The sequence below is a fragment of the Phoxinus phoxinus genome (genome assembly GCF_949152265.1).
Source record: "Phoxinus phoxinus genome assembly, chromosome: 14".
Lineage (NCBI taxonomy): Eukaryota > Metazoa > Chordata > Actinopteri > Cypriniformes > Leuciscidae > Phoxinus > Phoxinus phoxinus.
The window spans coordinates 16,275,545-16,298,973 of record NC_136889.1 but is presented as its reverse complement, the minus strand read 5'-3'; the positions used below and the strand labels follow the sequence as shown (position 1 = coordinate 16,298,973).

Genomic DNA, 23,429 nt, shown 5'->3' with positions numbered 1-23,429 from the left:
CATCATCCTCTTCTGCCGCTGGTCTCCCTCTGGTAAAAGCTATTTAAATGAGTCCCATTGGTCACTTGTTAAAAATGAGGTTCCTGAAGCCCAGTTGTACATGATTGATGGCAGACAGAAGTAGCGTAGCTGGTGTACGCACTGTTGGGAAAGCTACTTTGAAACTGCAAGCTATATCTAATAACAATAAAAAAAAAGATTGTTAGCTAGCTACACTACAGACTCATACTAACAAAAAGTAGATAACTACACCGAAACTGAAGGGGGCTATATATATATATATATTTAAATATTTAACTATTAAATTAAAATATTGAACTAATTGCACAAATACAATGTGTTTATGGTCACACTTTAGATTAGGGTACAATTCTCACTATTATAACTAACTATTAACTACGACTTTTGCCTCAAACTCATAATAACTGCTTTATAAACTTTAAGTTTAGGTATTGGGTAGGAATAGGGATGTAGAAAAGGATCCTGCAGAATAAGGCATTAATTTGTGCTTTAAAAGTACTAATAAACACCCAATATCCTAGTAATATACATGCTAATAAGCTACAAGTTAATGGGGAGAACTGGGCCCTAAATTAAAGTTTCACCGTGTTTTTGAATAAATAAAGAATGCAAATTAGGGTAGTAACAAAAATTAACATCGAAACCACTAAAATAAGAGATGAACAACTTGGAGGCTGCACAATTTGAACTAAAATTGTAAGATTACAGTATACATCAATATGACTATAATAATAAGTATTATTAATCATGCAGTACATAGGCCTACATTTATTTAATTAAACTGCGAACTTTGTGCTTTGATATTTTATTTGCACTACGCCATATTGCGATTTTGGGTTTATTTATGACTAATTGTGCAGCCCAAACTAAAATCAATTAATTGATGAAGAACTAAATATTCTGCTATAAAAAAATATCTAAATTCCAAGTAGGACTAGTTTTTAATCTGTACATTTACAAACGTTGAGACATTACATACTAGAACCATTTAGGATGAACCGATTCACAAAAAATTAATGGAACGTTCCAGTGCTACATACTGTATACAGTAAGAGCAAGAGAGAGACTAGAGTGGATTGTACCTCACTTGGTAGTGAAACATGTAACAATGTAAATGCATAATTACAAAATGCATTTTAGCATTTGATTGTGCTACACTGCTAATTGAAGGCGGGAATAACTACAGTAAGCAGAAGTCATGCTGCTAAACAATTTAGTTCAGTAAGTTACTACCCAACACGGTTAGCGTGTACCCATCGCGAGGCGGGAGGGTCATCGAAGCTGGCGATGATACTTAGAACTCATTTTCTCTTGAAACGTAGCAATCACGCAGCACAGCAACACACACCTTATGTGTACAGCCTCCCATGAGAAGACGCAGAGTTTCATCCTATTTGCACCCAGAGTGTCAGCATAGCACCCAGGCTGACAGTTCCATTTCTCCATCTCCCTGCGGTCGGGCTCACGGTGCATCAGGCCACGGAGGCTTCTGAGGTGGGCGCAAGCCTCCAGAGTGCCTGGAGTAAGGTTTGTAATTAGCCACTTGCTCCGTGGGGCTGATAGAGGAGAGACGGGAGGGTTCGCTAGCATGAGTGTGTATGTGTTAGAGCATGTGTTTAATGCTAGGAATGTGTGACTGCGGGTGACAGCCTGGATTTGGGAGGCGAGAGGAGAGATTGAGTGCGCTGCGATGGTGCCTGGTGTGTCACAGTTCGGTTGGTGAGAACGGCGCCTTGGGCTCTGCTGGTGATTGCTTTGATGTGAAATGATTTCACTGTACCCGCCGGTGGAGTTCGCAGACCGTGGGCGCATTTTGATGCCACCAGGCCCTCGCTTAAATGGGCTTGCTAATGTTAACTCACACACCCGACACGCACACCTCTATAACACAAACTGAGCTAAGTGAGAACACAGCTGCTGTTCTGATCATCAGGTAATGTCCCTTTAGGACAGACCCGGGCCATCAACTTGAGAGGTGCAAATGAAACAAACCAAGGATGACGGCCATGAAGGGTGGGAGACACATGCACAGGCTATGAGCTCAATGACAGTCTTCTAAAAGATATTAACTGTCATATCCGTAGTCCGTCTAGCTTAGGGATCTTTTAACTTAAATAAACCTTTACCCAGACTATCAACCGCCATATTTAAAAGAAAAGAAAAAGCTAGATTTAGCTGGTAACGCTTTATAAAACAACTAAATTAAAAAAATAAAAATCTGTAACAATTAACAAGGTTTGATTTCGATAAATTAGTTATAGGCTAATGCAATAGTAATAACAATTAATTTTTTTTACAGCACTTATTCAACCTGGGTAATGTTCATTTACAACAAATTCTATTGTTGTTCATGGTCAATTAATGTTTGTTAATATTAAATTAACTTGAAATGTGTCGAAATTAGTCGAAATTAACATTAACCTAGATTTCTGTATAAGCATTCATTGTCGAGATCCAGGAACGGGGTCTAGGAAAACCTAGTAGGCCACAAGGCCAAAAACTCTATTTTGATGTTGAAAAAATAAAATGTATTTCAAAAATGCTGTTCTTTTGAGCGTTTTATTAATAAAAGAATCCTAAAAAATATATATATATATATTTAATTTCCACAAAATTGTAGGCAGTTTTCACATGAGATAACTTATTGAATATAATGATGAATTTTATTTATTTATAATTGGGAAGAATAAAGCATCTGCCACATCAAACACATCATGATGATGATAAACCGACATATATATATAGCCTATATATATATATATACACACACACACACACACACACACACACGCATGTAGCCTACTGCATATGAAAGAAAGACAGAGATTTAGCCTATATAATTTAGTTTGCTCAATTCCCTTTGTTACTGAAAACCCATTTAATAAAGCATACAAAAAAGGTGATCACAGGCTTAATAATTCACGGGAGCATTTCGATACTGATGAAGGCAAGCCAGTAGCTAATTTCCAACTAATTATATGGTCAAGTCACCCAGGTGTGTGAGCATATGTGCGATGTGCTTATGTTCTGGTCTGTTTGTGGATGTGCTGTGCTGCTGAAGCACCTTGCCTAAGGTGGAGGTCTCTAGCAGACCGCCAGCATCTGCTGCGGCTCAACACTGCCCTGCCCAGACACCAGGAGTGAAGGTGCAGGTATAGCCATCAATTAGATTTCAACAAATGACTTTCTAAGTGCATTGCCCAGCAGCTGCTAAATCGGTCAGCCCCTCCCTTTCCCCATCTCGGAAGGGACATCAGAGAAAAACAGGGAGATAAGAGCAGAACTTTTTCCCTTTCTTTTCCACAGTGTTTTGTTCCACATCACGGCCAGCTGCTTGTAAAGTCAGCTATGGCCAGGGGCGCCGAGCGGTGGATCGAGAGGGGGGGACCTAACCGCATCTCTGGGGGCCGAAACGGGAGGTAGGGACACAGAGACACGTACTAGACCATGTTCACCCCAGGCTAAGGCCATAAAGGCCGCTCGCTTTCTCCCTTCCTCTTTCTCGATCTTCGTTTAAAGGGATAGTTCACCCAACCATTTAATTCTGTCATCATTTAATCACCCTCATATCATTCAACTTCATTCAAATGACTTTCTTTCTTTCTTCTACAGCATCATAAAACTTTGGGTACGTTTTCATGACAACGATACGCTTACAACGGAGAAGTTTTTCCTTTGAGTTTTCTGCGTACAGAAATATAGCCTATATGAGATCATTTAAATATATAGTCATGTCACAAAATTACAAATCTGTCACTGAAGTCAACTTAAAGTTACATGCTAGTCAAAACGTTGTGAATGTGCACTTTCCGTAACTACAACCTATAAAACATGTCTAAAACCATTAATAACTAAAGCATAAAGAATTCATAAGCATTGTATTACAATAGTTTACTAATTTTAATAAACAGACAAAAATGTAAGTAATCTGCCCTAGCTCAACTTGGCACGTTCATGATACAGTTGCTCATAGAAACAGAAAATTAATCTCTCTTTTAAATGAAGTCTTTTCAATGAATCAATTGAGTCAATTCTTAAAAAATGTCTGAAAGATTACTAGTTCTCAATTCTGGTATTACTTTTTCAAGTTCAATTAAACAACCTGGTCACAGTGGCTAACAGCCTACTGGAGGAGAAGATCAGTGGAAAAACTTCAATTTGGTTCTCACACAGAGCATATGAAGACTTACAAGTTTCTCACTTTTTCCCTGAAAAGATCACAACAAGCGCTAATTCTTCCTCTCTCAGTCAGTTCATTTAAAGCATATTCACACAAACGCTGCCCTTCAGAGCCATATAGAACTCGTGAACTTTTCTCATCTTTCACTTCGTGGTACCTCTCCATTTCTCTTGGAGGCATTACAGTGTGACACTGGGATAAGTTCAACGGCTTTCACTTTATCACAAGTTTCTGACTGAGTCACACGCTTTCAGTCATGGCAATATAGCAGGAGTGATTCAGCCAAAATGACACGTTGCCATAAGCTTCCATAGACACACAAAGCCCAGTGGTGAAAACTGCTGCTGTTAAGGCCATTTTTCAGTCTTATCGCCTTTGAATGATTTCACCAAAATGTTTTGTGCCACTAATGGCACTGTAGGAAGCACTTAAAAGCTTGCCAGTACAAAATCTGACATTCAGAACTGAACTCCAACCTCTGAAAGCTTCCTTTTTTACTCTTTAGAAAGATATTTTTTGACTGTGACTGAGACTTTGCTATTTGTTTGCGCAATGGACAGCGAGAATGCATGAAATGTTTCTCCAAAAAACACAACAAACTTGCCATGGAGACCTGGCTTGTCATGGTTTTGTCCAAGCAAAGAGCTTCCTGAATGGTGCAAATTTCTCAGACACAAATTAAACCACAAGATTCAGCAAGAGTCTAAAAGGATTAAACTGAGCTGAATCAAATAGTCTTACTCCAAATCAGATTGGCTGCACTGCATTTACTTTACATAAGGTATAAATTATAACAAATACAGTTTTTCCAGACAGACACTAAAATGTATTCTAATAGCCACAAATCCTAAACCATAACACCATTTTTCAAAGGGAAGACTCAAAAACTACAATATTTACAATATTATAATACACAATAATATTTGTGTTTCACAACAGATATACAAACACACACATTTTACAATGGCCTCAATACAGAAAGACTAGCATGGTAAACACATGGTACAAGACAAGTGAGAAAAATAATATATTCTAAAAGGTCACAGAAGAGGTTATTAATTCAAACAAGTGCTCAAGTTAGCAGAAAAGTAATAGTGACAATTGCTGGCAATGGGATGTGAAGTTTACACACTTTTTAAGCATGCATGTAACTGGCCTTTGACCTCTGACTGAATACAAGGCCAGTGATATGATTACAATCCCCATGTTGACATGTTGTTCAGGAATTATATGTGCCATGCCATTCCCCAGCCATCTTCCACTGACAACCTGTCTTTTACTACTTCTCTCCGCTATTCGCATAAATAATACAAATAAATAAATAAAACACCAGTCACATACAAATCACAGATTCGCTGAATAATAAACATCTCATCTCTGGATTGAAGGCTGGCTCAAACTTGAGATTCTGTGGAGGAGAGCCACTTATTCGGTGAGTTCGCAGATCCTTTATGTGTGCTAGACTTGCACACCACAGCTTTTGTTTATTGATAAAATTAGTGTGGAAATTAATTTCCACTGCACAGACAGTGTGGCCTCACCTTTGAGTCTGTCTTGCTGTTTGGAGTGTGATAAAGCAGAATGTAATTAAATCATCTATAATGATTTTTTTTATTTTTACAATTATAAGCCTTCATTTTGTTTCTTTAACTCACAAACTTTTTCATTACAATTTTTAATGCATAAGCCTCAGGCGTCAAACACATCAAGATTGGTGGTTAAATAATTAGATGGTGTCCCATATTACTACGTACATTACAATTTTAGGACATGCTTCATGCTGTCCAATTAGTCCAAAATATGGCACTCAACAGCACCCTGCTCCTCCACTCTCACCTGTCTTCAGGGTGATGAATCATCCCTCCTGTCCTGACTTTAAATATGTATATGAGAACAGTTTTCTGGCTGTTTAGCTCTGGGTGGGAAATCATGAGTCTTAAACTGTCTACTTAAACTGCTAGAAAAAGCCAAATACACTTTTGAACACAAATGCTCACTGTTTATACTCGCAAAAGAGGAGTGCGGGATTGAAATAAAGGTTTTGTCAGGCTTTTCCCAGTAAGCTGTTGTTTTTTCTGTCACCGGCTGGCTTTAAGGGTCATTTGAGGGGGGTTTAATGCCTGTGCAGAGTTCATTAGGAAAAACACTAATGGAGAAGCCATTATTAAAGAGCAGAATTTTAAAGAGACCTCAGAGACTAAGTTATAACGGTTTTAGATGACTTACTTTAGCTGTACATACAAGACACAGGAAGCATACAAAATATTCTAATGATGGAAGTAATAGGCCTAAGTGATTTGTGCTTAAAATGTTTAATTCAGATGGAGAATTGAATTATATATAATATATTACATTATATTTTAAACATCAGTTAGTTGATTTTTGAAAACGGTAGGGATTTTTTGTACTCTTTTTGCAGGATTCATCAATTTGCCAGTAGGTGGCGACAACTTTTCTTTATTAGTGATTGAATAATTCAACTGGAGTCTTTCAACAACACAAATTCATTCAAAAATTAAACAAGTGTCTTGAAGTAGGAGTCGTTGAATCATTTACTCAATTCATTCATTCAACTAATTCATTCTGAGAATGCACAATACTCTGCTTTGACTTAAGTTTAGGTAAGGTAGTTTAAAAGTTAGGTAATACTTTTGTTGCAAAAAAAAGACAACGGAACTGGCAATACTAAGCCTAAAATGCTATTTTCTCCATATTAACATGTTTATTGAACTGCTTCAAAAACCTTATAATCAGACTCGCAACACTGAACACAAGAAATTTAATTATCATATATTTGGAACAACAGCTCTTTTATATTATTAGCTATATATAATAGATGATATAATACAAATAGACATTTTTAATAATTGAAAGCAAGTGATCCAAAAACACAAATCAGCATATTATAAAAATGACAAATCAAAATTAAGTTAAGAATCTGTAGTCACTCAGTTATTGTAAAATAACTAGTTTTTCAGAGCCAAACCTTTAAAAAAAGTTGAATACACGCGTTTAAATTTTATTTTGTTTTATAATTGATTAAATTAATTATTATTATTATTATTTTTTAAAAAGTAATTTAAGGACTCAAATTAATTGCAATAACTGCCTAACTGTGTCTAAACCCCCTTTTTACTGAATGTGCTTCATCCACTTATTTTCATTGTCTAGAATGATTTCATCTCGAAACGTTGAATGGCTCAGTAGGCCTATTTCTCTGTGTGAAACAGTTGTTGTGTGAAACATGGTGCGCACAAAAGTGTCTGTTTTTTTACAGAGCTGTCGTCAACACAGAGACGGTTTTAAAAACACGCATTGAACGCACCCCGTCACCTTGGTTACACACATCAGCTTTGTCCACTGACTGGGGGAAGTGAGACTACTAAAATTGAGCACATTAAAAAAAAAAAAAAAGTCTTGAAAAAATATGACACCACATCCTGAGAAGGCAGGACTTCTCACAAGTTGATGTGGCAACAACAACAAAATGAACTAAAAACACTGAACCAAGATGTAGTGTTATTTCAATTAAAATAACAAATGTGCATTTTCTTGAATGAGTCATCCAGTTCATGATGCAGAAGCTGTACAGAAGGTAGGTAGTCAACACATGGGATGATTTGAGCGGTCAAGCCAAATGTGTGTGGCTGCTACCCCTGTTGGCACTCTAAGGGATAACACACAAAACCAGAGAGAACAATTCCTGAATGCTTCCCCTGACTCCTGTGACCCCCTTCAACCAGGCTACATGCCTTCCTCCCCTCTCTTCTCGTATGGCTCCTACAATCCCTCTTGCGTCCCCCACAGAGAGTAGCTTAGGTCATTACAGTGTGCTGTCAAAACCTGTGACTGCTCTGCGTCAGAGGTATAAGGGTAAGAGAAGCACAATCTTCTTTCCACCTCCCAAAGTTGCTGTAGCTTTCACAGTGGGTTCCATTAAGGCAAAGCGTATAGGAGTACACGGAACGCCCGGATATGGACAACTAGTCACGATCCGGATTTATACAGCAACCTTATAATGATTTCCAAAACATCCCAGCTTGTTTATGGGTTGAAAAACCTAAAATGCATTTTTTTTATATAAAAAGCTCAAAATGTGAGAGCTATGGCCTGGTGGTTAGCACAAGCTCCAACATAACAGATATAACCTGATTTGTTTCCACAAATCGATTCCCTTCTTCTTCCCATCCTTTCTTTTAGGAATGCATGATATTGGCAGGACTGGCCATTCTGCATCAAAAAATTAAAGCAAGGTAGAAGAATATTTATATGATTTGATTAGGAGACTAAGATCTACTACTGACCTTTAGATTTCCACATACAAGCAGAACGGTTTGTCATGTTTTCTGGACAAATGCTGTCATTCCTTTCTTTCTGATCACCATATTTCTGACAACATTTGAAAAATCCCATCTATTCAGCCACTTCAATACGAGAATTATTTGAAAAAATATAATTTATTAACACGGTTGAATCTTTAGCAAATCAGCATATCGGTTTTTTTTGGCCAAAACTTTAATATCAATGCATCTATATACTTTACATTAAAGCTGCAGTCCGGCACTTTTTTGGGTTTAAAAATATCAAAAAATACATTTTTGAAAAAAACGTAACCAGCCAGTGTTCAAAACGATCTGCTTGCCTTACCTCGATTCAAAACGGTAAGCTTGTAATAATGATTTTAATTCCAGTGGTACTGGTGGATTTCCGCGGGAATTTCGAGCATGTTTTTGCGTCATTACGTCACTTCTGTACACATAGAGAAGGAGTCCCCGGCTAGCGTGTGTGGATGATGGAGGTGGAGATTTAGCTTAGCACTTGGTATGGCGGATCCCGAAAGTTTAAAGCGACAATCACCAGTGACAATTGGAGATTCACCAGTTGTAAAACCCAAAGACTTCGGACTTCAGAGTGGCTACAGAAAAAATATATTTTTCGCGTTTTGACGTGATATAAGCAATCGTTAGATTTAATCAGCATAGCCTACTGCAATGCTTCCCCCCACCCCCCGAATTTGGTCAGAACAAAAGTGAATGTTACTTACTTGTTCAGATGACATTTTCCGATGAAAATTCTAATGTTGACACTTTCAAAAAGTATACTCTGAGATTGCTGATGACAGTACAGTATCCACAGCGACGCGGCAGCGACATGTTCTCCTCAATACACTGTGTTCATGCGCGCTGTTTCATGCCGATTTACTACCCACGCACAGTTAATAATTCCGCGAATAACTGCAATTGCAGATTTCGAACAGAGATGGCGACAAAGAGGAAAAACGACGGACTGTAGCTTTAATTTAACCAATGATTTTATCCAAAATTACCCAAGTAAAATACAAGTTAGCCTACATGTTTCAAGTATGAACTATATTAATAGATGGGACTATAAAAGTGAAATGCAGAGAAGTGGAGAGTATTTTTCTGTTTCTATTATCATGGTCAACAAAGGCAGAAATGACAAAAATAATATTAAAATCAACAACAAATCAACAAATCCAGAGTTTTAGTGTAACCCCTGAATTATGGCCTAGTTTCCAGTTAAAAAAGATATAGGCTAGTGATTAATTACAGAACTAGTTCTTGTAACAGACGATATGACCCATCCAAACTGCCATCTGAGCAACAGCCGCACTTTATCAAGGTTACGTGAGGAGAGTCCTTATAATTTGGCAGTTTCTCATTAAGTGTAATGTCAGCCCACTCAACAGGCGTGCAAACATAAGATGAGTCCAACAGAATGGCAGGCTTTCCTGTGCAAGAATAAGAGCCAAGAATAGGATAATATCATAGAGGGATACATACAGTACTAATGACAGGAGTCTGAATATATCATCTCGTAACTGTCTGCCAAGGTCTGTCATTGTCTACCAGCCCTGCAGGATCTACCAGCCCACTGCAGTCACTGGATGAACTGAGTAGGAAGGAGACAGAGTGTAAACATGCCGGAGCGGAACCCAGGGTGAAACCGCATCTGTCAGAAAAACTTTTAATGAGGGTTTAAATGCAACCGCAATCACGTCTTTCAAGAGGGGGGTGGGGGAACCTGCAGAGATTGATTTAAAGGGATGGATCAAATAATCATTTAGTCACTCAAACCGGTTTGGCTTTCTTTCTCGAAGAAGATATTTTGAAAAAATGTCTCAGTGTCATACAATAACAAAGGGGTCCAGTGTTGTTTGGAGCACAATGTTTTTTTATTTTTCCAAGGTTTGATAAAGAGTTTGATGATAATGACGGCCAATTGAGTGCAAATAAGACATTCTACTTCCTCTTCCATCATTATAAAAAAAGAAACAAAGTCTCTTTTCCATTTAGCCAGTGTGAAGGGCAACGACTTGTGTGAATTAGTATCACAACTTATGCCTGCACTATTAGTTTAATATGCCCGAGAGCTTACTTGAAATAAGTTTGAATCAGTTTGCTAACAAAGGCCTCGGAATGTGAATGTTTTCAAGCAAAATACTTTTCTGAAAGCCCTATAAATAGTTCAGAGAGGCTTATGCTCCACTCTCTGCAGTTTCCAGCCAATGGAGGCTGATTCAGGCAGAGCTCCTTCAGTACTGTAAATGCCAGCAGTCTAATGCTCCCTTATGTCCTGCGGTTTTCGTTGCCCTCTTCTAATCCGAGTTTGGACTCAAAATACACTTCTGCCTGTTCCAGGAAATCTGCAATTGAAAAAGATAAGGAAAAGAAAAGGGATATGACCTCCTAAGTGCAACGTTTGACAGGTAAAATCACACTGTCAGGTTAATCAAGTTCATTTCTGGTCCAAGTGATGAGTCACGCAGAAGTTGGCTAGTGAGTTGGACGGTTAAGAACATAGCCAGCTGTGCCTCCTCCATTATGGCACCTGGCAGCCGCTGTGCCATGCCTCCGTCTGTTGGTAGCGCCAGGCTCCCTCTTCTCTTCTCGCCCAGTGCTACGGGGTACAGACTGCACAGGCCTGAGAATCCTGGCCCGAGGCCCGTCTCTCCCCACCCTCCCTGCCGGTTCCCTTTATTATCTCATGGTATTCCTGTATTTGCCCTCTTCTCTTTAAAGGACTGCATTACTTCCACCTCCACAAACTTGTCAAAACCAATTTGCTCCCCTATTATCCCCTGAACTGATTTCGCAGTGACCTCCTCTCTCTCCCCCCACTTGCTCACCCCTTTCTCCTCAACCCACTGCATCGCTCAACTGAAACCCCAACACGACCTGTGCTCCAACTAAACCGAACACAACCCCCCTCCCCACCAACTCAACCCACCCTTCCTGAGTTGAGCTTTACCTGCACAGTGTCCGTCTTCCTCCCTCACTAAACTCCTTTTATCTGGCTTTACTCTACAGTCCTTTATCCTTCAAGTCCTACCCTACAACACAAAACAAAGGAAGAGGAAAACAACAAATGCTGAGTCTAGGGAAGCACACTGAACCTCTATAAAAGGCAAAGGGAACATAATATACTTGACAGGCTATGATGGAAGCACAGCTCTGTCACCCCTTCATGGCCTCCCCTTCCGCCTCCCTTCAATTAACGTTTCACCAGTGACAACATGGAGGATCTTCATTAGGGGAGAATGCTCAATTATATCAGTTGATATTCGTTTCCAAAACTAATTATCCCAGTTGCATGGCATGGCTGACTGAGCCTGCCCCTGCCCCAGGGCGCAGCGGTTACTGATGTGACACGGCTTCGGTTTGGAGTTTGGCTGCACTCCATCCGTGGCTTTTCTACTCTGAAGTGGCTGAATACATCCTCTAGATTTAATTCTCACTTTTCGGCAGGTTTAGTCTGGCAAAAACACATTCAAGCATATTAGCAGACTCTGATTGGCAGGTAATTGCTTGGCACTTATGTAGTCGTTTTCATTCTTTTGAACACCAGTGTTATTGTGTTCGTGATTATCGAAAAGTAAATAACTTTAAAAAAAATTATACTAACTAATATCTGTGAAAAACTCAAATTAAAACTTAAGCAATTTCATGTGTCCTACACTAATTCAAATTGAATAAAAATTAGCATACATTAATTGTAGTATTTAGTGAATTACCTTGGGAGCCCTTAAAAATAAAATAAAAATATTTTAAACTATAAGCTAAAAATGATTAGCCTAGACTGGTTAGAACTAACATTGCCTTTATGTATAAGGCATACATGTACTACACATATAAAAAGGCACACAAAAAAACCATCTCATCAAAACATAAAATCTCTCTCAACATAACTAAAATAACATAAAAATGACCATAAATTATTTTTTGTTTTATAATAAATATTACATTGGTTTTCAAAAAACTTAAAATGTTCATTAATTTGTCAGTGTATTCAACTTGGTAGCCCTGAAAACTATTACAAATTTAAAAGTAAACAAAAAAATGTTAACTACAAAAACTAACTGTAAAACAAAAAAGGAATAAAAAAAAAAACCAATAACTGTTGAACACACAATGCTGAGCTGTTCACTTGACTAATCACGGACAATGGAACGGTTATAATAATTGTATTTAATTTCAGGTATTTTATTGGATTTCTGTTCAATAACAGTCTGAATGAGGTATAATCACTGATGCACTCTCACAGAGTGGAATATTTATGGGCACATTTGCCATCAACATTCAGTGTGGCCCAGAGAGGGATGAGGAAATAAACCTATAATTTATGCTGATGAGGAATCATATTTGTTTTTTTAAGGCAACTAAGCACTTTTTTGCTCTCGCTTATTTATATATCTCATTACTTTATTTATTTCTCTGGATATGAACAGATCTGATTACATGAATACTTGCAAAAATAAATCCTAAAAAGTATGCCACTTAGCCTAAATGTAGTTGCTTAGAAAATGAAACAGTTTAATCAGCTTTCTTGTGAAATCTCTGAAACACAGCAGCTCATCTCGCGTGCATCCGATGTACCATCCTGCATAGAACACTAATCTGAAATAATTATCACAAGTAAAGCCATATAATTAAGTCTTTTAGAGTCACTGGTCTAAATCTTCAGTCGAAATGTCCTAAACTGAAAAAACCTGCTCTGACAGGGAAGAAAGCAGTTAATTGTGGATACAGAGTAAGTCGCCTGCAGTGACAAATGATTAATCACAGTCTAAGGTGTGAAACATGTGAGAAAAAGTTTAATTAGACTTCCATTTCACCCTGGTAAACGAATCTATAGATTTCATGTTAGATTTAAAAAAAAACAGCACAGAGGCTTTGTACGCTTTGTTATACAGACAACAAGATCAAAATGTGACCTTCATTAAAAACTTATTCACACAAACTTGGCAGATGGCCTGTTTGCCAGGTGCAAAATGTCCTATTAAAACAATTATTTAAAAAAACATTGTTTTAAAAAGTTTATAACCTTGTCTCTTTTGTGCGTTTGCTCATTTGCTAGCTGTATTAGCTCACAGAACAAACAATTTAGGTTCATTTCAAAGTAGCTGAGGCCAGACTGATTATGCATAACTCTCCAATTACTCTCCCTCCCTTTCCCAATCCCGGTTTCTGAGCTTACCCTCTCTGCCCCTCTTCTATCAAGCCTCTGTGCCCTCCTCCTTCCCTGGAACCAAAGCCCTGGGTCCGCAGTCCGGAGGTAGATCACTTTAATTCTGCTTCATGGATCTTTTTCAAAAAGGACCTGAGACCCGGAGACCCCAGAACCAGTGACCGCGGGCTGAACCCAGACCAGCCAGCCGGGCTCCGCGCACTCGTAAACACAGCCATCATCTCACATGCTCCCTTTTCCACACCACACTTTTGTTCCCTCCCAATCGGGCTCAGAGAGTATTTGATGTGGCCCACTAAAGTACGTGCCCCCGGATATCTGAATGACACACTTGACCCATGCTGCTGTTCAGTACCTATATGGTGAATTCATGGAGAGAAGAGGAAAAAAAACTGTCAAATAATTGACCAAATTCTTTATGTTCTGATGTAATACCCGGCTTTCACTAGACAAGCTCAATGGGCTCTTTCTTCAAACCACTGAGCTGTAAATGGGTCAATGACATACATATTTGTCAACAATAAAGTAAAGGACCAAATATAGTTGAAAACATTCTTAGACATGTACTAGTTGTTTTCTCTTTGGTTTTATAAGGTTTTGAAAAGCTTTCATAGCATTTTCAGTTTAAATTGAATGACTCTTAAAATGTCATGTGGTGTTACCGTGAATGTGTACAATTATTTTTAATATTTTTTTTAAAAATCAATTTAAAAATATATATATTTATATTTATTTATTTTTAGAAGTTGCAGCACATTACATTTTAACATCTGAACTAACCTTGACTTGTCAGGAAAAACAAATATGGTATTTTAAAAGACTTGTTGACAAAATCCAGATTTACTTTGTCACAAAAATATCAAAACATAAAAAAACATATACATTGCACCTTGGACCAAAAATTTGTCCTCCTCTGAGAAAAACGAAATGAAGCCCAAACCAAAATAAGATTAATAAAATAAGTTATTCATCATCTTTTTAAGATTCTGGTAGCCTGCAAAAAGCAATTATGAGAACCTAACATCACATAGTTCATGTGTGGACGAAAATACAACGTGCAACGTGTGCTGGCAAGACTTTCTAGAAGATCAAAACGACCATCGCCTGGTTTCCAGCATCCCAATAAATGGCACTTGGCTTAAGGCTTGCCATAGTGAAAATGGGATTTACAGTAATAGTGTCCCCAGGTGGAAATGGATTAGACTTGAGCAGCTACCTAGGGATGATCAAATGAGCAATTTCTTCTATAGATGGTCACCATAGCAATGACCTTTACACATGCCACTGATGGCAACCAGTACAGCATAATTTAATACAAATGACAAGATTTTTTTTGGATATCATTTTCCCTATAAGCTTAAAGGCACCTCTCTGGTTTACTATGATAAAATTTAGTGCAAGCTCTGAAAATTTTAGTCAATAGACATCCGAAGAACTTTTCATGGAGGAAAAGTCCCACACTGCCATTCCAGGAACCTTAAAAATTACATTGCCGAAAAATTGTAAGACGCACTTTACCTAACCTTTATACTATAGCCTTGCAATCTGCAGCTTTACTCCCCACGCTAAGGCCTTGTTGAAAGTGAGAATGAAATCTCCAAATAAAGCTGATGAGTTCTGATGAGGACTGACACAAGCAAAGCAAAGCACCCACTGGAACGGCCCTGGAGCATCACAGTTTGGGGTCATTCTTTATCCCCCTCTGGGGCAGCTCGTTCACACTATCACACCTGTCTGTCAAAAGAAAGACTTAGCCCACAAAAGCTTCAGCAAAGCGAACAAGAGAAGAATGTTTTGCTGTGCAATGTAAAAGTAGAGAGAAATTAAATAAAATAAAAGAACTGTGGACAACAGGCAGAAATGGCTAGGTTTAACCTCATGTCCTGCTTTGACTTCATGACCAACATGATTAGACTGATAACACCTCCAAGGAACCAACGCCATTTTCTTCACACAACTGGCAAATTAATTTGCTTAACGTTAAATCACATCTCACTCACTCTCTCTCACTCTCTCAATAAAAGAAAAGAAAAGAAGAAAAACGAGATACTGACTAAACGATACATAATATGGACTAGCCTATACAAAACACTAAAAGGATAAATTTGGTTAGATATACTACGTCATAAAAAATTCTAATAGTTATTTAATTAAAATAAAATAAAATATTTTGACCGACAGGCAGCCCATCATTTAATCCGCAAAAATGACAACAATAGTTGGCTGAATGGCTAGACTACTGTGGTAAATATTTGAGAAATTAGTTTTCTAAATACTTTTTACATGTTTAAAATGAAATATGGTTAATCAAATTGATGGATCAACAAAAATAAACCAGGATTAGCGTTAAACATGAACCAACTACTCTCAAATTCGCAACACATCACGTGTAATTTAAGGCCTACTCTTCACGCCGCCACAGGCTATTAATAGCCGATTATTCAAATACTTCAACAAGTTTGCGTGAGGTTATGTAGATGAAAACCTTAAAACAATGCCTACCTTGGCCGGGTCAGGTGTTCAGGATCGTCTGGGAATTATTTCAATATAATTTTACTTCCAACAGCGTCCCTGTCGTTCAACCGCTTGATTATTGTTGATTTGTTAATTTACAGCGGCACCTTGTGTTAAATAGAGGTAAAGCATTTAAAGGTGCCGAAGGAAACGCTTCATTTTGAATATTAAAATAATAATAATCTGAAAATAAAAAAACGCATTTCACCTTCCTGATAGTAGGCTTATTTATAATTACAAAAAAACATTAAACTATAAGGAAAAAGCAGTGTTTATTTACAATCAAGCACAAAAGCAGAACAGGCCAGAGAATGTGTATTCTTGCATGTCATCTTCGTGTTCATTTCCATGTATGGAGAGACATGAAAATAAAATTACACATTAATTTACAACAGGTTTGAGACTCATCTTAAAACACATCTTCTCGCTCTCTTTCTTCATAATACTAAAGCAGCTTCACCCAAATACAAAAATTCTGTCATCATTTTACTCAATTAGACAATGGAGTTATCTACTAGAATGTTCAAGCAGTTGTGTTGCTTACAAAATAATGAAAATGGATGTTGACCAGGGACAGCAGCTCAAAAACAGCATTTAACATTCAGGTAAATAGCTTCTTTCACATTAAAAAAGGAGTTTAGAATGGCATGAGGGTGAGTAAATGATGGCAGGAGTTTCATGTTTGTGTTTCATTCGGCCTAATTGACCGAAGGCTTTCAGCTTTATTGAATTCCTAGAAAGTCTGAAACAATAATAATTTGCTTTATGCAGAGTCGAAATGTGACAATATCTGTGTATGTGAAGTTCTGTGTGAGTGCTTTATATGCTCAACCTTATATGCATTGCAATCAAGATCCCATGGCAATACGCATGCTGACATTTCAACAATCACAGAGTATACAGAGTTCCGTCAAGTTCCGTAATGGCAATGGACTTTAATAGCCAGGTCAGTTCGTCTAGGGTAACATTAGTTTGACAGCAGATGCCAGACGAATAACAGAAGGCCCAGAAGGAAGCTGAAGCCTGTAGTGTTTCTGGTGGCGTGTCCTGCCACATTGCAGTCATCGGAGTAGCAGCAGTGAACTTTGACCCCCGGAGCTCTGTAGCCCTGGCTGTTAGCCTGGCTGCAGAAGGATTTGTACGAGCACGACTTCATTACACCACCTAACAAAGACAAGACCGGTATGAGAGTGTGATTACATATTAATGTGCTTTGATCCTCCTCATAAGGAAGCTGTAGACCTCCTGCTATTTCTAAGCTTGTGCCCAGACAGAGCAGTCTGTCTTCCTTAAACACCAACCTGATCCAGTGCCTCCCCTTAACACACACACACACACGTTAATGATTTTTCTAAAGATTTATCCCGCTGTGATTCATCACCTACATTCAAGGAAATAAAAAAATGCTCTCGCCCAGTTTCCTCTCATCCATCCATGCAGGAAGATTAACTATTAACTATGTACCCATTAAACTTACTCCCATGTCCCCGAACAACAGCACATGCATCGGAGTAGCTCGGACACGTTTTGGAGCCCTGGCGATTACAGTCTTCATCTGTAGAGCCCATGCAGGTGTAGCACCTCAGCGCCTCACCTAAAGAGAGACAAAGGGGTGGAATGCAGCTGAATAGGAATTTTCCTCAACAACAAAAAAGCCCCAAAGTGTAAGTGCTGATGTATCAATATTTATTACTTTTCTTAATCAGTATTTTTGTCTTGTTTTCCAGTAAAAATTAAATAGCATTTTTTACTTGAAAATAAGATTATATAATAAGAGTATTATTATTATTAACAAATAATTTATTTCGATTTTGTATTATTTTATTTAATGTTTATTTAATATTTTATCCAATTTTATCACATATAAATTTATTTTGTTTTAAGGGTTTTATATTAACATTTCAAATAATCTATTTAAAATAAAAAGAATAAATCACATAAAAATAAAAAGAATAAAAATGATTAGATACCTCAACAGTTTTATTTTTCTTTATTATCTTTGTAACACTACTTTTTCTATTTCTTTTTTAACTCTTTAATGATGTTGCAAGTCATGTCAAAATTGTCCACATGTGAACTATCAGGCTCAGTGCAATGCATCCATGCACACGAATGCCTATAGGCTACGGCTCAACAATCAAGGCAAATTTCAATCTCCCATGTACCATAATAAATTGCATTTGACTAAACAAAGCTTCATATATTTATTTTTTTAGTGTGGAGTAGGGAAAATGACACTACTTTACAATGACATACACGCATCTCAATTTCCACCATGAAGCAGCTTTAAGACTGAAGCAAATATGGCATCAACATGAGATCAATAAAAAGAGATACACATTTTAATCTAAAATCCCTGCTCTATGAAGTCTATAAACAGAACATTGACATTTCATCCTAGACAGATCTTTGCTTTTGCAAACCCAAGGGAAGTCAACAGAAGTCACAGCAGAGAAACATGTCAGTGTTTAACTGTCTTGTAAATGCCCAACAGTATGTTATGGCTGAGCCTTTTTCGTGCGCTTCTTTCTTATCATATCATAAAAGTGCTTTTTTTTAACAAACATCCTTTTGAAGTTCAAACCAACAACATCAGACACGTAAGCTCTATGCCGGCATGACTGTAAAACGCCTTCAAAAACAGACATTGCTTTTTAAATCTGTGTGTTTTAGCACTGCTAGTTCACCCTAAAGACATCCTTCTGCTGCATCTGAGTCACTCTCTTTGATAGCAAAACCTTCAGTTCACAGGACAGACTCGAACTTATTTACTGGCAGGTTATTCAGGCTGTTTGGAATGAACCTTTAAAGTGCTTCTTGTTGAGTTAGTCATATATATATATACAGGTGAAACTCGAAAAATGTGAATATCGTCCAAAAGTTAATTTATTTCAGTATTTCAACTTAAAAGGTGTAACTAATATATTACATGCAACGTGCGATATTTCAAGATTTGTTTGTTATCATTTTGATGATTATGGCTTACAGCTTATGAAAACACCAAATTCTAAATTAGAATATTGTGAAAAGGTTTTCATAGCTGTAAGCCATAATCATCAAAATTATAACAAATAAAAGCTTGAAATATCTCACTTTGCATGTAATGAGTCAATATTATATATTAGTTTCTGAATTACTGAAATTCAGAATAAAAATAAAGTTGAATTACTGAAAATGAACTTTTGCACGATATTCACATTTTTCGAGTTTCACGTATGTATATATATTGTTAATAATAATAAAGTTATTTTAAATTGTAATAATTGAACATATTTCAGATGTTCTAGAGCAACATTTATATAAGAAATGTACAAAACACCCTGTACCTGGACTAGTCACTGAAGGCATTATTCGTTGTCCTTCAAAAAGTAAACACATATGAACATTTGAGATAAATCACTGGTTTGGAACTAATGCTGTTGTCTCCTTTATTTGCTTATACCGAAAACCTTCCGACAGAGGTTAAGAATAAAGTTTGTAAATGTCATCTGCAAACAAAATCCATAACAAGAAAGCAGGCATGTCTCACCTCAGCTGTCACTTGTCAAATATATCCAGACAGTTTCGCATTACAGCACATACTTGCAGTATGTTGGGAATATTTCAGCTGTCATTTCTCAAATATACCCAGATAGTTTTGGACTACAATAAAATATTTCTGTTTGTTGGGAGATCATTTTTTATAAAATGAAGTGCAAGAAAATGGCCAATTATACAGTATCTGAGCCAAATTACCTCCATGTACATTTAATATTACATTCAATTTTAGTTTCCATAAAAAAAGCAGCTTTTACTATACACAATTAAAACTTAGGTCTCAACTTTTCACAGCAGATGCATGTAAAGCTTCGCTGAAGAATTGTGTTTTACACCATTACAACTGAAAGCACTGCCGTTTTTGGACAGTTCGAAATGCTAAAGTGATATATTCACTCTTTTTGGGTCGAGCAATCTAAGTAAAATTACACCACCAGACTTACAAACTCTTTTTAGCCCTCGATCTGTTTAAGTAATTGATTTGCACCAATTATTTTCTGTTAGTCCTTTAACACCGTCCTCAAGGCCAACAAGATATTCTCAGGCAAAAGGACACTTCAAAAGGAGGAAATTGGATAATCATTAAAAATGATAAAAACGACAGAAAAGTAGCCTAGACGGAGAAGTCTAGACTAAAAAGCTAATTAGGATTTGTGAGTGTGGCACACGTAAGTAACTGAGAAGACAAGAGCAAAAAACACTTAAAAAGTGGGAAAAGTAACAACAGAGAAGTACTCACTGTGAGCAGCGAGGAGGATGAGGCCCAGGCCCAGCAGCAGGGAGAAGTGGACCGCTCTCATGTCGCTGGTGGTCTATGGCTGTCAGGTTAGCACGATGAAAAGCAGGTTGTTTGCTCTTAAAACCTCTGAGCTTAAGCCCTGCTTTTGGAGAGCTAATACTCAACAGCAGTGAGGACACAGATTACCAGCCTTGTCCACTGAGGCCTGTGCTTCTGTCTTAAGATCTGAATGGATTCTCAGTTCTCACCATCTTGACTAATCAGAGATGAGCGATCGGTGACTGTGCTCCACCCATACAGTATGAGAGCCAGGGGTCTGACACTCCCTCCAGATTTCATTCAGCTAATGTGCGTTTATCAGTGACCAAACTCACATCGTTTCCCTTTGTGACATAGCAGAACAGTGATCACAGCCAATCAAACAGTTGATACAAAAAGCTATTTGAATACATGCATGTGGTAAGGGTAGCCAAAATCAAACCTTTACGCCAGCTTATAATTATATAACCTTCTATTTTCCTTAGTTGTTCTTCCTACAACTACTTCCTATTTTGTATTACTTATTTTATTACTACACTGTAAAAAAATATTGTTGGCGTAACTTAAAGTTACCTGGTTGCCTTCAAATTTTGAGTTCACTGAAATTAAAAATGTGAGTTAATACAAGGAAGGATATTGGTTTAATCAACAGAAACACAAAATAGTATGTTACCTGAAGCACATTAATAAAGTTGATTTGACAAAAGAAAAAAAAAGTTGATCAAATCAATAATTATAAATATAAAAAATATAAATATATAATGTATAAATACTGTAGGCTATATACAGTATGTTTACTACATCACCTATACCATTAAGCATCGGTTTCTTTTCATGTACCAAAATGATTTTCATTCTTTGCGTTTATTCTTTCTTCTTCCTTGATTTTTCATAAATTCTACTTCTACTCTTTTTAAGCATCGGTTAAGCATCGGTTTCTTTTCATGTACCAAAATGATTTTCATTCTTTGCGTTTATTCTTTCTTCTTCCTTGATTTTTCATAAATTCTACTTCTACTCTTTTTTTCCTCACTCACAGACAGTTTGGTTCTGTGCCAGCATGTAATTGCCACTAATATAGCCTGTCTGGTGTGATTTTAAGACCCATCTGCCAGCTAACTAATGCAGCTTTTTATGCACATACGTAGGTTTGTGTCAGCAAGATTCATTGTTTGTTAATTAACAACATTATTGCTTTCTTAAAATGCCCTAGTGGGAGGCTAAAAACGTCTGCTAAATGAATAAATGTAAATGTAATTATTATTGCATCAAACATCATGCCTTTACATTTTGTATAATTACTTTATGTCTGTGCAATTTGGGTCAGATAAACAGAAGAGCTGTATTGCCATCTTTTATTGCACTTTGTAAGCATGTCCTGTATAAATGACAGCTTCTGCTTTGTGAAACATCAGCTATAGCAGGACTGAGACAAAACCATTCAGATTAAATTAGCTCAGAACCACTGACAGTAACAAGTGGGTTCATTTATATATCAAAATAAAGTCAAAAAATAAAATCAAACATCAGTGTTGCTAGAAGACAACGAAACAAATGAACAACAAGTATCTACAAAGATACACAAGGAAGCAGAACAAGCTAACAGTATCAAAATCTGCAGTTGTTTTCCTTTACTCTATTCAAGTCGTTTTCATATTTACAAAACCGTCAAGGCCTACAACATGCATTTTATAATCATGATCATGAATACCACTTTGTGACAACTGAATGATTAATTCATCTGTTTTATATTATATATATATTCTCTCGTCATTCTGTTTTCAAGTTAAGAAGAGGGTACAACAGGAATCAGTTTAACAGTCGACTCCATCAGCGGTTGTCATGGCATCGACACTCATAACTTCAGACTCGCTATAAACACATACTCTCTGTGTGTCTTTGTTTGATTGTGGTGTGTGTGTGTGTGTGTGTGTGTGTGTGTGTGTGTGTGTGTGTGTGTGTGTGTGTGTGTGTGTGTGTGTGTGTGTGTGTGTGTGTGTGTGTGTGTGATACAGACTCTCAAAAAAGTCTCTACTAATAGGGAGTACTTTCACAAGACCCTCAACACAGGTAAGTTGGTGTACATTAATACATCAAAATGAAGAGAAAATAATTACAGCCAGAATCTAGTGTGTCCTCCCAGTCGTAGGGACTCCAGTTTATGTGAAGACGTCAGTAGTGTGAGATCCTTTTGTTTAACTGGTTCATTGTTCTGTCCATTAGAAAGAGGAAAAACAATAACGAACCCTTTAGTCTTGCTCCTTTGTCTTTACACTGTTGTCCAGTCATTGTTCTTGTGTCTCTTTGGGGTTTGGACAGAACTCTGTCGAATGGACAGCTAGCTCTTCCCCATCTTGGCAATCAATTCATCACAAATTTTGGTCAGTTCCTCGATCTCTTTGTTCTGTAAAAAGATAAAACATCACGTCAACATCTGAATGTTGGTTTAAAAAAAGAATTCTCTTATTTCACCACGGCTGCATTTATTTGAAAAGCAATGCAAAATGCAATCATATTGTGAAATATTATTACAATTTAAAACAACTGATTTCTATTTTAATATATTTTAAAATATAATTTATTCCTGTGATGGCAAAGCTGAATTTCCAGAATCATTACGCCGGTCTTCAGTGTCACGTAATCCTTCAGAAATCATTCTAATATGCTGATTTTGCTGCTCAAGAAACATTTCAACATTGATAATAATAATGAATGTTTTTTGAGCAGCAAATCAGCATATTAGAATGATTTCTGAAGGATCATGTGACACTGCAGATATGCATCGCAGGAATAAATTACATTTTAAAATATATTACCATAGAAACAAGTTATTTTAAATTGTCATAATTTTTTACAATATTACAGTTTTTTTTATCAAATAAATGCAGCCTTGGTGAGCAATGAGCATTA

At 37.1% G+C, this 23,429-nt stretch overlaps 3 protein-coding genes across 16 annotated transcripts in view; all 3 read right to left on the bottom strand.

The window, feature by feature from the left end:
* The window catches only part of unc5b (unc-5 netrin receptor B), a 159,341-nt gene extending 142,990 nt beyond the window's left edge, over positions 1 to 16,351 (bottom strand). For both annotated transcript variants that reach the window (XM_079634828.1, XM_079634829.1), the window contains exon 1: positions 16,193 to 16,351. The gene's annotated coding sequence lies outside the window, so the exon portion shown is untranslated. The remainder of the gene's footprint in view (positions 1 to 16,192) is intronic.
* A 106-nt stretch (positions 16,352 to 16,457) lies between these two features.
* ly6pge (lymphocyte antigen 6 family member pge) lies at positions 16,458 to 20,862 on the bottom strand. Its single transcript, XM_079634831.1, has 3 exons — positions 20,481 to 20,862; positions 17,682 to 17,798; positions 16,458 to 17,368 (listed from the first exon to the last, which is right to left on the bottom strand). Exons 1-3 carry the CDS (start codon positions 20,539 to 20,541, stop codon positions 17,172 to 17,174), a joined length of 375 nt encoding a protein of 124 aa, XP_079490957.1. The 5' UTR covers positions 20,542 to 20,862; the 3' UTR covers positions 16,458 to 17,171.
* A 998-nt stretch (positions 20,863 to 21,860) lies between these two features.
* The window catches only part of tacc2 (transforming, acidic coiled-coil containing protein 2), a 60,919-nt gene continuing 59,350 nt past the window's right edge, over positions 21,861 to 23,429 (bottom strand). For all 13 annotated transcript variants that reach the window (XM_079636373.1, XM_079636372.1, XM_079636368.1 and 10 more), the window contains one exon: positions 21,861 to 22,923. In XM_079636373.1, coding sequence (XP_079492499.1) covers positions 22,858 to 22,923 — 66 coding nt within the window. In that variant the 3' untranslated portion in view covers positions 21,861 to 22,857. The remainder of the gene's footprint in view (positions 22,924 to 23,429) is intronic.